This window comes from Lactuca saligna, chromosome 2, assembly GCF_052625555.1.
Source record: "Lactuca saligna cultivar CGN05327 chromosome 2, ASM5262555v1, whole genome shotgun sequence".
Taxonomy (NCBI): domain Eukaryota; kingdom Viridiplantae; phylum Streptophyta; class Magnoliopsida; order Asterales; family Asteraceae; genus Lactuca; species Lactuca saligna.
The window spans coordinates 5258526-5275577 of record NC_136418.1 but is presented as its reverse complement, the minus strand read 5'-3'; the positions used below and the strand labels follow the sequence as shown (position 1 = coordinate 5275577).

At 42.8% G+C, this 17052-nt stretch overlaps 1 protein-coding gene and 1 pseudogene across 1 annotated transcript; one reads left to right on the top strand and one right to left on the bottom strand.

Annotated features, from left to right (window-relative positions):
- LOC145029479 (uncharacterized) overlaps positions 1-17052 on the top strand; it is an 89020-nt pseudogene that overhangs the window by 16589 nt on the left and 55379 nt on the right.
- On the bottom strand, positions 877-2609 carry LOC145028739 (chloroplastic import inner membrane translocase subunit HP30-2-like). The gene is made up of 6 exons (XM_078977492.1): positions 2186-2609; positions 1857-1972; positions 1619-1745; positions 1400-1548; positions 1259-1321; positions 877-1180 (listed from the first exon to the last, which is right to left on the bottom strand). Exons 1-6 carry the CDS (start codon positions 2462-2464, stop codon positions 1135-1137), a joined length of 780 nt encoding a protein of 259 aa, XP_078833618.1. The 5' UTR covers positions 2465-2609; the 3' UTR covers positions 877-1134.

The following is a 17052-nucleotide window of genomic DNA, read 5'->3' as shown; positions in this document are numbered from 1 at the left end:
TCTTTGTTCGCAGCTTGGGGAGCTTGAAGCCGAGGCCATGGATCAAGCTTGTGCGTACAGAGAACGCCTGATGACGTTAATGGAACAGCTTTCGGCTGCTCAGAAGCTCATCCAATCGGCTTCCGTTCAGATACCATCAATGGATTTGTAAAACAGAAAGGAGGTGAATGTTTTTGACTGGTGATTTTGTAAGAATATAGAGAATGTGACATGTATTAGCTATGTATGTAAATTAATCTGTAAAGGTTGTTAAACAACAAATATTGCATCTGTTTTGATTGTGCAAATTAATGTTTTTGATTAGATTGATTGTGAAGAACAAGAACTTCCGTTTTTTCCTTCATTTTTGTTGTTTTACGCATGGTGGAACGATAAAAGACGAATCGGGTTGTTTACTCATACTGAAATGTTTTTTAAATTCATTATCTCGATGTAAAAGATCTTGAAAAGAAAACGAAGAATATTCCCATTATCGACATTCAACAATGCTTTTCTTTCCTTGAAATTAGATTAGAAGGAATATACAATTATTCACTTTTGTCGATACACATATTTGTAAAAGAAAGAAAACTTTTGGAAACTTTTATTAAAATAAAGAAGCATCTTTCTTTCTTTCTTTTTAATTTTTTACAACAGCGAAGACACAACACAAGATGAACATGTTTTTATGCGTTTGGGATATTAAGGTACTTTGCTAATTTACTGTTTCTTTCATATTCAATTATTAAAATTGAATGGAGTGTTTTTTTTTTTTTACTGTATCAATATCCGTTTCTTCAAGATGTTAATTCACATGAATTTTTTATGTTTTGCAACAAATGAAGAAATTACTCTAACTGAATTTCTATTCGCCTTTTTCAACCTAACACACTATAGTATTTCAACTCCTTCAACTTCCAAATGCATTGAATTCATATTTCCTTCATTAATTCCAATTCCTTTCAAAACAATTTGTGAACCAAATAGTAACAAAATAAGTTATCTACTCCGATCCACCCAACTTCTTTTTCATGTTTAAAATAGCCAACTTCTTTTGTCTTCAAAAAAGTGAGATTAAAGTATAGTTTTTTAGTTAGACTATTTAATAAAACTACCAACTTTTTCTGGTTTAACTACACCTTTAACTGTAAGTAACTACCACTTGTGTGGAAAACCAGACGTCTTCTTTACCTCGTTCTCCCTACACACCAAATAACACGTTACACGTTCCATGGTCAAATGGTCAAATCTCACCGTAACTATTATAAATCATTAGTACCTTTCAATGTGATCAAGAATGAGCAGCCTTGGTCCAGGTGGAATCCTCGCATCTTGCAGAGCACTGATTTATATATCATGAAAAATAATCATAAGAAAAATATATAAAAAAAAAAAAAAGAACTTCATTGTTGCCACTTGCCTATCAGTGAGCAAAGGCAGAGTGTTATCTGTTAGCAACCCTTTTTTAAAGTTCTTTTCATAATGCCCAAGACCAAGACTAGTCAACATGCCTCTCGTTTCATTATACAACACATCTTCCGGATTTGGCATTGAAATTTTCTCCTTTATCTGCACAACCAAATACACTAATAATGTCATATCAAAACATAACAGATTAGGTTATATACACATGCATCACCTTAAAGAATCCACCCTGCGCAAGTGCAAAGAGAACACCAGAAGTTATTGCAGTTGCAGCCTGATTAGAACCCCCGATACCACTAACCAATGAGAACATGACACCAGAACCAAAACCTGCCGCCATACTGCAATTATATACATACATGAATAAGATTTTAAACCTAAAACATCAATTTTTTTTCCTACAATTGCTAAAGAAAATTTAACCATTAATGGGTTCTCTACTATAAGCTTACTTTGACTGGACATCCTCCTTGCCTCTTAATCTTCGTAAGACACAGGATATGCCTGCATTAACACCACACGTAACAGCCAAATTACGAGCCTGTGCCAATGGCGATCCTGCAACAGCCTGTACTGCATATATACAGTTAGGGTTTAGGGTTTCTATTTCATATTCAAGAAGCAAGTACGTTCTTTGGCATTCCATACAGAGAAGTAATTAAGTAGTGATAATCGAAAGTAAAAAGGGTTTCTTATCGAATTCCCCCATATCTTAAACCCTTAAAAATAATCAAGCAAATAAAGTACTGAAGATCGGTAGATGGTGAAGGAATTATGTAACCTGGGATTGCTGGAAGGAAGCTTTAGTCTGTAGAGTAAGGGAGGTGCTTGGTGGCGGAGGGGAAAAAGAGGAGGAGACATCGTTAGGAAGACTTGTTAACCCACCGATCGCCGCACCTTGGAGGGCGCTGGTGACGGTGACAATGGCAGCCTCGACGGGTAAAGATTGTTTAGCAAGCCAAGTGTTGAAGAGGGTCTCACATTCATTGTATTTGGTCTCTACGTGTTTGAGTGGGTTCTGGTGACCCATAACTAAAAACCCCTTCTTTTCTTTCCCCATCAATGTTTAATGCTCTCTGTTATGGACAACTTTACACGACGGGGATGATTTTTGAGTCGGGGATGGTGGTTGATCGTTTTCCTTTTCTAGTTTTAGGTTAAATTGCAGGCAAATACTTGAGGCAGAATATGGGCCAAGCCTACAAAGCCATACGAGCAAGTTATCAATAATTTTTTTTTTTTTTTTATAAGAGCAAAAATATATGTTAGTATCTATTTTTTTTGCGAGCTTTTAGTTTAAGCCTCAATCTTTTTGGTTTGAGTAAATTACACGAATGGTTCCTATGGTTTAGGTAATTTGTGTGTTTGGTCCCTAACTTATTTTTTTAACTCGAAAGGTCCCTACTGTATGTTTTTGTTACTCGTTTGGTCCCTATTGTTTGATTTTGTTACACGCTTGGTCCTTGTTTTATCTAAAACGACTATTATTTAAATAGAAAAAATGATGGGGTAAGTTAGGTAAGATAAGAGAGGTGGGGTTGGGGTGTGTTTATTTAAATAAATTAAAAAAATCAAGGGCAAAATAGTCTTTTTATGTATGATAGGGACCAAACACGTAACAAAAACAAACAATAGGGACCTTCCGAGTTAAAAAAATAAATTGGGGACCAAATGCGCAAATTACCATAAACCATAGGGACCATTCGTGTAATTTATCCTTTTGGTTTTGTGATATTTTTAAATTAGTTTTGTTGTTGATTTTATCCTCATTAAATTGAAATGATTATAATAATTTTAGGTATTTATTTTTTTATTTTTCTTTTATTTTTTTAAAATCTAATATTTATTTATTTATTTAAATAATTATTTTAAAATTAAAAAGAGAGGGTCTCTCTCTCTCTCTCTCTCTCTCTCTCTCTCTCTCTCTCTCTCTCTCCCTCCCCAATGCGCTATCGTTACCTCCGCAACATCATTTCTTTCTCTTTTATGAACCCTAAAAATACCACTGTCATCTCGATACTCTAATTACATTTTCTGCCCACCATCATTGATGATATCCTTAGCCAAAACCACCCAATTGCGGCCTCTCGTCTCCGCCACCCCTGCACGTCTGGATTCCCGACAACACCCAGATCGCAGCCTCTCATCTCCTCCACCCCTCTATATCTTTCCCATCTCATTTCTGAAACAGAGTTAACGATGACGAGGGTCAGTGCTAGCCGACGGACGATGGGGTTTCAGACAAAAAATATATGAACATATTTGAGTAAATGTAGAAGAAGGGAGAAGTGGCACCAGGGATCGAAGGCAGCAGAGTGTAGATCGGCGGCAATAGAGGACCGAAAATGGTGTGCAATGGCGGTCTGACTTGCCACGTGTTTCGCATTCTTGTTGCTTCATGATTTCACACCTCACCGTCTCTACCATACTTGCTAAAATCAACCAACACCACTACAACAATCAACACCATCCATCGACCATCTACACCCCAAATCGATAACACTAGCAAGAAAAAGAAACATGGGGCATCAACTTCACCCTTCACCATCTGATCTCTACCCATGTTCTTATTATTTTTTTTCTTTTTTTTGTGCTCATCTGTGGCATAATCAAAAGAGAGCTCAATATCTGTTTTAATCCTTCTAATTTCAGACCCGAAACTCAAGATTTAAAGGGAAAAAAGATCATAACACAGACCTTGTGTGTGTGTGTTTTAAGAAACATAAAAAATAGAGTGTGTATGTATATGTTCTTGGTGCCATGGAGTTTTTGAGAGAGAGAGAGGGAAAGAAAGAGAGAGAGAGCCCTTTTTTTAATTGTCAATATAGTTATTAAAACAAATAAATAACTATTAGATTTTAAAAAAATGAAAAATAAATACCCCAAGGGTAATAAAGTCATTTCAGTTTACCGATGGACCATTTGCACATACAAACTAGGCCAAAACAACCATGAATCCAAAAAAGTCGATGTTTGGACTAAACATCAGAAAAAATGCATACTACAAGGACCATTTTTGCAGTTTTGTCTTATTATTATATACATAATTAAAATACAACGGGATTACGAATTGTACTTCTTAAGTCGATCAAAAATGGTCCATCCACACTCTTTACGAATGGTACTTCCTAAACTGATCGAAAATGGTCCCTCTACACTTTGTCTTCTTCACCACCACGTGTTCTTCTCCCGAGTTCATTGATATAGTGCTAGCCTTGTCGAAAATAAGAGAAACCCGAATTACCCGCCCGATTTTTTTGGGTATCGGGCTAGTCGGGTAATTGGGATACCGGTTAATAAATCAGGTCGGGTGTATTATATATATATATATATATATATATATATATATATATATATATATATATATATATATATATATATATATATATAATTGGGTATACCTGAATACTCAAATTATTTTAAAAAATCTTTTTTTCTTTTGTATAGCCTATAGCGGGTATTTGATCATGCTTAAAGATAATAAAACTCTCAATCAATAATAACTGCTACGATAAAATCCTCCATCGCAACTTGCAAGGCACAAACTGCAATTCTTGTCTCTCGATAATCGATCTCAGGCTTGAGTCTTGAGAGAGTTTCTTCAACCTGCATTGCTACAAATTCTCAGTTTCTCGCTAGGTTTCAGACTTTCAAATTTTTTTTTTTTTTTTTTTTTTTTTTTTTTTTTTTTTTTTTTTTGTATTTTCACTGATAAAACCCTCCATATGAACACATTATTATCAACTTGAAACATCCCAAAATACGACCCAAAAATTTCGTTTTAAAACATCATTAAAACCATCATTTCATTACCAAAGTATAAAATTTTAAACTATGTGTATCAAATTCTCACAATATCTATCAAATATCAAATCTCATGACATATGTCATATCAAAATATCAGAGTAAAACTCCTAGGCTGAAGACTGTGGTGTGTGCTATGTGATCATTCCGAGTCCTTCCCTCTGCTAATGGAACTACGTGAAACCAAAACTGAAAACTGTAAGAACAAAGCTTAGTGAGCTCCCCCAAACTACCACATACCATATAATAATATATAAAGCAAATACTTGCCTAATACTTGCCTAATATAGTTGCCTAATATAGTTGCAGCCTTAGACACTATTCCACACATAAACTACCCTTCAGTAGACTCTCATAGTACCTCACTGTTACTTACTCATTCTAAAGCATCCCATGGCAACAGAAATCCTCTTAGGCTAAGGCATCACAAATCATGCCACTCTAGTCCTAATATGAATACCTAGCCTACTCTAGCATGCATAATACATTTCAATATATATATGTATATCTCATAACACATAATGTAAGGGTAATTTGGAAAATCACCGTTCGGGCGCTAGCTAATCGTACACAATGTTTCCTTGCGCATCTTCCAAATTCTTTTACTCTTTAGAAAAAAATTGTTTATTTTATGAAAATCTTTCTCAAATCCTCAGTTTGAGTTCAAATACACCCAAAGGTGAATTTGAATCCCTCAAACCAAGGCTCTAATACCAATTTGTAACACCGTTAAATTCCAAACAATTTTTCATTTAATTTTAATAAAACATTTCATTTCCAAATTATCCCAAAATCATATATCCATTATTTTAACCAAAAACACAATACAAAATCCATATTCCAAGATCTCAAAAACATATCATCTGCAAGTGTGTACTGATCATGCCGACGCCTTCCCGCGATGTCGGATAATCACTCGAGCTCGATTATCCGACATATCATCCTCCTATATCATAAGTACATCTCTAATTAATACATTCCTGACTTAGTTTGATTAACACTTATTAAGTCAACACTAGTCAACCCTGGTCAACGGTCAACCTTTGACCCGACTCGTCGAGTGTTGCATAGCCTCGTCGAGTCCATATGTGAACTCGAGTCGTTTGAATCCTTTCTGACTCACCGAGTCACTCACCCAACTCGGCGAGTCATCCACTGATCTGAGTCACGGGACAACCCATTCCGACTCGTCGAGTCTGCTCATGGACTCGGCGAGTTCGTTTCATGCACAACCTCAAACAACCTTCTTAGGTCAGATCTATTCCTCTAATCCTTAGATCTAACCTTTCCAAGCACAATAATCACGAAAAGTCTCTATCTTGATGTACATGCAACATCTATCTGACCATATATGATGATTTAACCCCAAATACCACAACCCAAGCTCATAACCTCCATTGCTTTTCATAAGCTTGATGAGTGAGGCCCTCTGGACCTCTATGGATCCAGATCCAAAGCCTCATCACCAGAAAGGGACTATTTGGACATCAAATCATCCAAACAAAGGCCACAAGAAACCCTAAATCCAAATATACTTCATAAAGCAGGAGATGAGCCGAGTTAATACCTCAAATGCGATGATCTTAATTTCAAATTCACAGAATAGAAACCTACTTTGCTTCCTCTTGGTTAGGACTTCCTTCTTCTTGCTAAACAACACCACAAAGGTCAAGAATGTATTCCTTTCTTTCTCAAAATGCTCATGCACTCTAGGGTTTCTCTCTATGCATTGGCAGCCGTAAATCATTATACCTGGGAAGCTGGGTGTTACGCTAAAATCATGTCCAATGCATTGGTTAACTCTTCCTGTCAAGTTACAACCCTTCTAACACTAAACTGGGTTGCTTTGACCCTCAACAAATATGGGGCTCAAAGCCTCAGACTCATAGAGTACATGAACGGACTCGCCGAGTGGGTCATGTCCACACTCAAAATCCTCGATTTATGATGTACAACCTTTAATCAAAAGATAGATCCAAGCTTCTATAATTGATCTAGCACGTAAAGTTACAAACTTTACGTGCTTGCATGGGACTTTGAGCTCAAAAAGACATAAAAAAACCTCTTAAGATGCATGGGACCTTTCATGGGTGCAAAAGCAACCCAAATCTGCCTAGTGACCCTTTAGTGACGTGATTCAGAAGCTTTAACCCCCAACCATGTTTGCAAACATGGTTGCCGACCAAAAATGGCTTATAAAAGCCCTAAATCTCCCCAAAGAGGGATCTAACAAATGAGTGAGCAAGGTTACAACTTTTTACCTTCAATGAACTATAGAAAGTGCACAAACTCAGGTTCCCTTGGTCTATACTTGCTTCCTCAAGATTTTCTCCATCCTTGTTAAGACCACAAGCACCAAAATCCACCAAAAAGGCTTAGATTGTTTCAATAATGGCTAGGGTTTCAATGAGAGGTGTTTTGGGAGCATAATGGATGTTATGGTCGACATAACATTGCTTAAATAGGGTGTAAACCCTTGGATTAGGGTTTTTGTCCAGACAGCATCTACTCGTCGAGTCCGGGACCCGACTCGTCGAGTCTATCGCTTAAATCCCGTGTCCCACCCACTTCTACTTAGCGAGTTGGTCCTTCAACTCGCCGAGTCCAAGGCCAAAAATGCAAAATACTTAAAAAAAAGAAATGCGAACCAAGAACCAGGTGCTTCAAATCTCCTCCAATTATTTTAGACTTTATCCTCGAAGTGTGCTAATCGTTCTTGAAACAGCTCTGGGTAGTGCTCCATCATCTCGTCCACCGGCTCCCATGTCCATTCTGAGCCCTTCCGGTGCTGCCATTGCACCTTCATGAATTCCACTCTCTTGTTCCTTAGATCCTTCGACTTCCAGTCGAGGATCGCCACAGGTCGCTCAATGTAGTTCAGGCTGCCATCAACCTGAATGTCCTCCAAGGGCACCACTGCCGAGTCGTCCACCAGGCACTTTCGCAGCTAGGAAACGTGGAAAGTGCTTTGGATCTGACTGAGTTAGGCTGGCAGATCCAGCCTCTACGTCACCTTTCACACCCGGGCTATAACCCTAAACGGTCCAATATACCTAGGTCCTAACTTGCCCCGTTTCCTGAATCGGATAATGCACTTCCATGGCGATACCTTCAGGAGAACCATATCCCCGACCTGGAATTCCATGTCTGATCGGGGCTTACTGGCATAAATTTTCTACCGACTCTGAGCAGTCTGTAGCCTGCTCAATACCTACTGAATCCTCTCCATCGTCTTGAGAACTACTTTGGTGCTCCCAATTACCATCTAGCCAACCTCGCCCCAACATATTGGGGTCCTGCACTTCCACCCGTAGAACATCTCGAAGGGAGGACGATCGATACTCGTGTGATATGTATTGTTATAAGAGAACTCTGCCAAAGGGAGGTAGGTATCCCAACTACCTCCGAAGTCTAACACGCATGCTCGCAGCATATCCTCCACAGTCTGGATGGTCCGCTCGCTTTGAGCATCCGTCTAAGCGTGAAAGGCGGTGCTAAAATGCAGACGAGTACCCAACTCATCATGAAACTTCTTCTAAAACCAAGAAGTGAACCGCACATCTCTGTCTGAAATCACCGACACTGGAACTCCATGCCATGCCACCACCTCCTTGATATAGATGTCGACCAACTTCTCGGCCGAGATGCTCTCCTGAATCGCAATAAAATTAGTGCTCTTGGTCAATCGATCGATGATGACCCAAATCGAATCCACCCCTCGCGCGGTCCTGGGAAGCTTTGTGACAAAATCCATCGTAATGTCCTTCCATTTCCACAATGGAATGTCTAACGGCTGCATCTTGCCATGTGGCCTCTGGTGTTCGGCCTTGACCTTCCTGCAGGTCAAGCACCACTCCACGTACCATGCTACATCCCGTTTCATACATGGCCACCAATAGTCCAGGCGAAGATCCCTATACATCTTCGTCGCCTTGGGATGAATGGAGAATCGAGATTTGTGTGCCTCCTACATCAGAACCTGGTGCAGACCCCTGAGGTACGACACCCACACCCTACGGTGTAGTGTCAATAACCCTCGGCTATCATTGTCAAAGGAGGAAACCTGCCCCACAATCCGTTCTCTCTTCCGATGTTCCTCCTTCATGGCCTCCTGCCGGGCCTCCCGAATCCGCTCCAAAAGCGGAGTCACCACTGTCATCCTCAGATAGATATCCCTGATCGGCGCTGCCTTGCGGCTAAGCGCGTCGGCCACCACATTGGCCTTTCCCAAATGGTAGAGGATCTCATTGTCATAATCCTTTACCACATCAAGTCACCGATGCTGTGTCATATTCAAATTTGGCTGGTCCATGAGATACCTCAGGCTCTTGTGGTCGTTGTAAATCGTACAACGAACCCCATATAGGTAATGACGCCAAATCTTGAGGGCGAACACAACAGCCCCCAGCTCAAAATCATGCATCAGGTAGTTCGCTTCGTGAGGCTTCACCTGCCTCGAAGCATAAGCAACAGCATGCCCTCTCTGCATCAATACTGCACCCAAACCTAAGATGGATGCATCACAACACACGACGAAATCCTCCATGCTCTCTGGCAAGGCTAAGATTGGCGCCTTGCACAATCTCTGTCTCAATGTCTCGAATGCAGCATGCTGCTCAGGCACCCAACAAAAGACCACGACCTTCCTTGTTAGCCTGGTTAGGGGTACGGCTATCTTGGAGAAATCCTGGATGAATCTCCGAGAGTAGCCAGCTAATCCTAGGAAACTCCGAATCTCAGATGGAGACCTCAGAACCTCCCATCTCATCACGGCCTCCACTTTGGACGGATCTACTGAAATCCCGTTTTGGTTGATAAGGTGCCCAAGAAACTGCACCTCGCGCAACCATAACTCACACTTGGAGAACTTAGCATACAAGTTCCCCCTTCTAAAAGTCTTTAGAACCTCTCGCAGATGGTCCTCATGCTCCTCCTGCATCTTGTAATAAACCAAGATGTCATCGATTAAAACTATCACGGACCGATCCAACATCGGTCTGCACACGTGGTTCATGAGATCCATGAACACGGCGGGAGCATTGGTGAGCCCGAAAGGCATCACCACGAACTCATAGTGGCCATAACGTGTCCGGAATGCCGTCTTCTGTACATCCTCCTCTCTGACCCTAATCTGATGATATCCTGAACGTAGATCAATCTTGGAGAACGAAGATGCTCCCTGTAATTGGTCAAAGAGGTCATCAATCCTCGGGAATGGGTAACAGTTCTTCACCGTTTCCTTATTTAGCTACCGATAATCTATACACATCCGATGCGACCCGTCTTTCTTCCTCACAAACAAAATTCAGGGCTCCCTAGGGTGAACTGCTTGGTCTAATGAATCCCTTTTCTAACAGTACATGCAGCTGTGTAGACAACTCCTGCATCTCAGGAGGAGCCAACCGATACGGTGCCTTGGCTATCAGAGCCGCACCAGGGACCATGTCGATTCTGAATTCCACCTGCCTCTCTGGAGGTACTCGGGCAACTCCTCGGGGAATACGTCCTCAAACTCCCATACTACGGGCACATCACCCACCGTCGCCCTACCCGCCTCCCGGGTATCCATTACATAGGCGACATAACCTGCGCAACCCTGCTGAAGGTAGCGCCTAGCCCTCGCTGCTGAACATAAAGCTGGTCCTCGCTGTGGCCTTTCGCCCTGAACCACCAGCTCTACCCCACTAGGGGTCCTAATCCGCACTGACTGTTGCGCGCAGTCGATCACTTCCCCATTGGGGCTCAGCCAGTCCATACCAATAACGACCTTGTTCCCCTGCAAAGGTATGGGAACCAAGTCTACCAGGTAACGTTCCTCGAACAACCTCAAAACACAATCCTGGTAGACCTCCGACACTCGTACCTATCGGTCGTCCGCAATCTCGACCTCTAAAGGGCAATCCAACATGCCTGAAGACTCCGGAGACTTCTTGCTAAGCACAAGAGAGACAAATGATCGAGTGGCACCCGAATCAAACAACACCTGAACTGGGATACCGTTCATAGGGAACGATCCTAAGAAAGGCACATAACATATCAAAATCACAGCGACATAACATAAAAGCGTAAAATATGAAATCATACCCGTCACCACATTGGGTACAACATGTGCCTCCTCGGCTGTCAGCTGAAATGCTCGGCTCCGAACCACTGGAGCCTCCAACTTAGCCTTCCGGCCATTGACCACCCATGTTGTCGCTGGAGTCGGTGCCACCGCTACTGCTGCTGCTGTCAATCTAGGGCTATTGGCCTTTTTATGTCCCTTCTGATTACAATGAAAGCAAATTAGGTAAGATATCTGAATCGCAGGAGTAGGGGCAGTACAATCTCTGCCAAAATGTCCAACCATGCCGCACTTATAGCAGCTTGAACCTGGCCCAGTGCGACAAGCTCCCTCGTATGACCGACCGCATTTCCCACAATGGTCCCGCCCTGACTGACCTTTCGGCCTACCATCAGATCACTTGGGCTTCTTCCCCGAAGCCCCCATCGTCAGCCCCTCTGCTGCCTTCCTCTTCCGAATGTGCTCTAGATCAATCTCCCTTTCCCTAGCCCTAGTAATCATGGAATCCAGGGTAGGGAAGCTGAGAAACTGACATGCACTCGGATGTCAGCTCGTAGCATGTCATGGTAGCGGGTCCTCTTCATGTCCTCATCACCCGTATACCGGGGCACCAACAATGCCCTCTCCCGGAACTTGGTGGTGATCTCCGCCACAGTCTCTATAGTCTGTCTCATGTCCAAGTACTCCCTGGCCAGTTCTTGAATCTCCACAGCTGGCGCAAACTATGCCTTGAATCTGGTCACAAAGTCCGACCAGGTCATAGCCTCAACAGTCGAGGCTCCCAGAGAGTCACCAACCGACTCCGACCAATCTCTGGTCCCGTCTCTCAAACACCATGTAGCGAAATGGACCTTCGACACTTTCTGGCGGAAGCTCGTCAGCTGCATAGACTCGATGTATGCGATCCATATCATAGCCACAATGGGGTCATTCACACCATGGAAATATGGCGCACCACTCCCTCTGAAGTCCTTAAAGGATAGTGTGCGTGGCCCTGACTGGTTGGTTGTCATGTCACACCTGAATGCCCTGAGGCTAGGGCACTCTCCGACCTACCCTCCGCTATCAGCTACACTAGGAGTCCCCACCACCTCCCCCTAGCTAACTTGCGGATACTGTTACATATCCGTTCCTTAGCTAGTTGAAGATGGCCAGAACCCCCATACCAGAAAGCAAGCAACATTCGTGCATTGGATAACCAAAATCAGACATAACCTACACAGTCCATCCTACTGCTGACTAAACAGCCCTAACATACAGGTCATACTACAGGCATATAAGGCATCCTCCCTAGACCCTTAGCCCTAACTATCATGCAATTCTCAAAATCATATATCAGGCACAAAAGGCATCCTCCTAGATCCTTAGTCCTATTCTAACTTGCAGTTTTCTGAATCAAAACCATATAACATAACATAGCAAGTATGGGTATCTTGGGGAAAACTTACTTGAGCTCGGTCGGTAGCATGAATCACACACTTCGTCTTTCTTAAAATCCTTCCATTTAGATTTTAGAAAACCATTTTCCTTGTAAAAATCTTTTAGCCCCTCAATTTGAGTCCAGACACCCCCGAGGGTGTGTCCGAATCCCTTAAACCAGGGCTCTAATACCAACTTGTAACATCCCAAAATTCAAGCCCGAAAATTTCATTTTTAAATTAACAGTTCCATAAACATTTTCACCAAAATATCTTCAAATAAACAACACATGACAAATTCATATTGTTGTGTCCCAAACCATAACGTCAAAAGTAATAAAGATCAGAGTACATTCCCAAAAACTCCTTTCGGAAAACCATGTGTGTGTGTGTGATGCGCTGCTACACCGCCGACTCCTTCCCCTTCGACGAAGAGGTACCTGAAACCAAAACCAAAACTGTAAGCACAAAGCTTAGTGAGTTCCCGCATCATACCACATACCATACAATATCGTCGGGATCTTTCAACCGGTTACCTTCATCGGTATCTTTCAACCGGTAACCTTCATCGGTATCTTTCAACCGATAACCATCATTGATATCTTTCAACCGATAATCAATATTGGTATCTTTCAGCCGGTATCCGTCATCAGTATCTTTCAACAGGTAAACTGGGGACTATTTTACCCCTACCACTAGCATACAATAAACAGATATAAACATATAATCAGGCATATCCGGGTACTGACCTACCCTTGGGTCCTAAGGAACACTACTAGGGAAACTAATCCCTACTATACACATAACATATCATCCAGATAAATCTCATATCCAATACATAACCAAACCAAGATAATTATCACAAAGACCATTATCTTTTAAATACCCCTTTTTGGTGGGCCGACATTGTGGCCTTAGACCCACCCCTGCTGGAAGATAACTCACCTCAATGTCGTGCAGTATTTGAATTATCCTCGGTGCATAAGTCGACTCCCTTCGAATCCTCAATCCATACATGACAACCTTCAAGTTAACACACTGCACGTGCAACCCTAAACAGGGTTAGTCCAATTCCACTCAAAGTCAACTTCAAGTTGACCCGACTCGCTGAGTTGGGCCGTCAACTCGTCGAGTCCCAAACCCTTTTCTCGTCCTTATCCATGACCCGATTCGTTGAGTTTGGAATCGACTCAACAAGTTCCTTTCTCATATGGACATCACATGAAACTCATCTGACTCGCCGGGTAGTATGAACACTCGTTGAGTCCACCTTCATGTGATGAACAAGCCCTGTCCTCGACTCGCCGATTTGTATGAACAACTCGTTAATTTCATCTTCATTCTTAAGAAGACTGCCTTGGACTCGCCGAGTCTGTTCTAGCACTCGCCGAGTCCCATGAACTTCAGGTATAAAATCACGTCCAGTGCATTGGTTAACTCTTCCTGTCAAGTTACAACCCTTCTAACACTAAACTGGGTTCCTTTGACCCTCAACAGATATGGGGCTCAAAGCCTCAGACTCATCGAGTACAAAAACGGACTCGTCGAGTGGGTCATGTCCACACTCAAAATCCTCGATTTATGATGTACAACCTTTAATCAAAAGATAGATCCAAGCTTCTATAATTGATCTAGCACGTAAAGTTACAAACTTTACGTGCTTGCATGGGACTTTGAGATCAAAAAGACATAAAAAAACCTCTTAAGATGCATGGGACCTTTCATGGGTGCAAAAGCAACCCAAATCTGCCTAGTGACCCCTTTAATGATGTGATTCAGAAGCTTTAACCCCCAACCATGTTTGCAAACATGGTTGCCGACCAAAAATGGCTTATAAAAGCCCTAAATCTCCCCAAAGAGGGATCTAACAAATGAGTGAGCAAGGTTACAACTTTTTACCTTCAATGAACTATAGAAAGTGCACAAACTCAGGTTCCCTTGGTCTATACTTGCTTCCTCAAGCTTTTCTCCATCCTTGTTAAGACCACAAGCACCAAAATCCACCAAAAAGGCTTAGATTGCTTCAATAACGGCTAGGGTTTCAATGAGAGGTGTTTTGGGAGCATAAGGGACGTTATGGTCGACATAACATTGCTTAAATAGGGTGTAAACCCTTGGATTAGGGTTTTTGTCCAGACAACATCTACTCATCGAGTCCGGGACCCGACTCGTCGAGTCCATCGCTTAAATCCCGTGTCCCACCCACTTCTACTCAGTGAGTTGGTCCTTCAACTCGCCGAGTCCAAGGCCAAAAATGAAAAATACTTAAAAAAAAAGAAATGCGAACCAAGAACCAGGTGATTCAAATCTCCTCCAATTATTTTAGACTTTGTCCTCGAAGTGTGCTGATCGTTCTTGAAACAGCTCTGGGTAGTTCTCCATCATCTCGTCCATCGGCTCCCAAGTCCATTCTGAGCCCTTTCGGTGCTGCCATTGCACCTTCATGAGTTCCACTCTCTTGTTCCTTAGATCCTTCGACTTCCGGTCAAGGATCGCGACAGGTCGCTCAATGTAGTTCAGGCTGCCATCAACTTGAATGTCCTGAAAGGGCACCACTGCCGAGTCGTCCACCAGGCACTTTCGCAGCTGGGAAACGTGGAAAGTGCTATGGATCTAACTGAATTCGGCTGGCAGATCTAACCTCTACGCCACCTTGCCCACCCGGGCTATAACCCTAAACGGTCCAATGTACTTGGGTCCTAACTTGCCCCATTTACTGAATCGGATAACGCCCTTCCATGGCGACACCTTCAGGAGAACCATATCCCCGACCTAGAATTCCAGGTCTGATCGGCACTTATCAGCATAATTTTTCTGCCGACTCTGAGCAGTCTGTAGCCTGCTCCGGACCTACTGAATCCTCTATGTCGTCTTGAGCACTACTTTGGTGCTCCCAATTACCGTCAAGCCAACCTCACCCTAACATATTGGGTTCCTGCACTTCCTCCCGTACAACATCTCGAAAGGAGGACGATCGATACTCGCATGATATCTATTGTTATAGGAGAATTCCGCCAAAGGGAGATAGGTATCCCAACTACCTCCAAAGTCTAACACGCATGCTCGCAGCATAGCCTCCAGAGTCTGGATGGTCCGCTTGCTCTGACCATCCGTCTGAGTGTGAAGGGCGATGCTAAAATGCAGACGAGTACCCAACTCATTGTGAAACTTCTTCCAAAACTTGGAAGTGAACCGCACATCTCTGTCTAAAATCACCGACACTAGCACTCCATGCCGTGCCCCCACCTCCCTGATATAGATGTCGGCCAACTTCTCGGCCTAGATGCTCTCCTGAATCGCAATAAAATGGGCGCTCTTGCTCAATCTATCGATGATGACCCAAATCGAATCCACCCCTAGCGTGGTCCTGGGAAGCTTTGTGATAAAATCCATCGTAATGTCCTCCCATTTCCACAGTGGAATGTCCAATGGCTGCATCTTTCCGTTTGGCCTCTGGTTCTCGGCCTTGACCTTTCTATAGGTCAAGCACTGCTCCACGTACCATGCTACATCCCGTTTCATGCATGGCCACCAATAGTCCAGGAGAAGATACCTATACATCTTCTTCGCCCCGAGATGAATGGAGAATCGAGATTTGTGCGCCTCCTACATCAGAACCTGGCGCACACCCCCGAGGTACGGCACCCACACCCTATGGTGTAGTGTAATTACCCCTCGGCTGTCATAGTCGAACGAGGAAACCTGCCCTATAATCCGCTCGATCTTCCGATGTTCCTCCTTCATGGCCTCCTTCCGGGCCTCCCGAATCTGCTCCAAAAGCGGAGTCACCACTGTCATCCTCAGACAAATATCCCTGATCGGCGCTGCTTGTGGCTAAGCGCGTAGGCCACCACATTGGCCTTCCCCAAATGGTAGAGGATCTCATAGTCATAATCCTTTACCACATCAAGCCACCGACGCTGCCTCATATTCAAATTTGGCTGGTCCATGAGACACCTTAGGCTTTTGTGGTCGGTGTAAATCATACAACGAACCCTAAATAGGTAATGACGCCAAATCTTGAGGGCGAACACAACATCCCCCAGCTCAAAATCATGCGTCGAGTAGTTCGGTTCACGAGGCTTCAGCTGCCTTGAAGCATAAGCAATGACATGCCCTCTCTGCATTAATACTGCACCTAAGCCTAAGATGGATGCATCAAAGTACACGACGAAATCCTCCATGCCCTCTGGCAGGGCTAACATTGGCGCCTCGTGATATGTGCATAATTAACCATATGTTTAGTATAGATTTTTATTCATTTTTAGCTAATTATGTGCATAATATGGACAAAAGGTACATAATAATGTCTAAATTGTGTTTTCAGTACAGAAGACATGCTTGGAAGCAAAAAGGAATAAG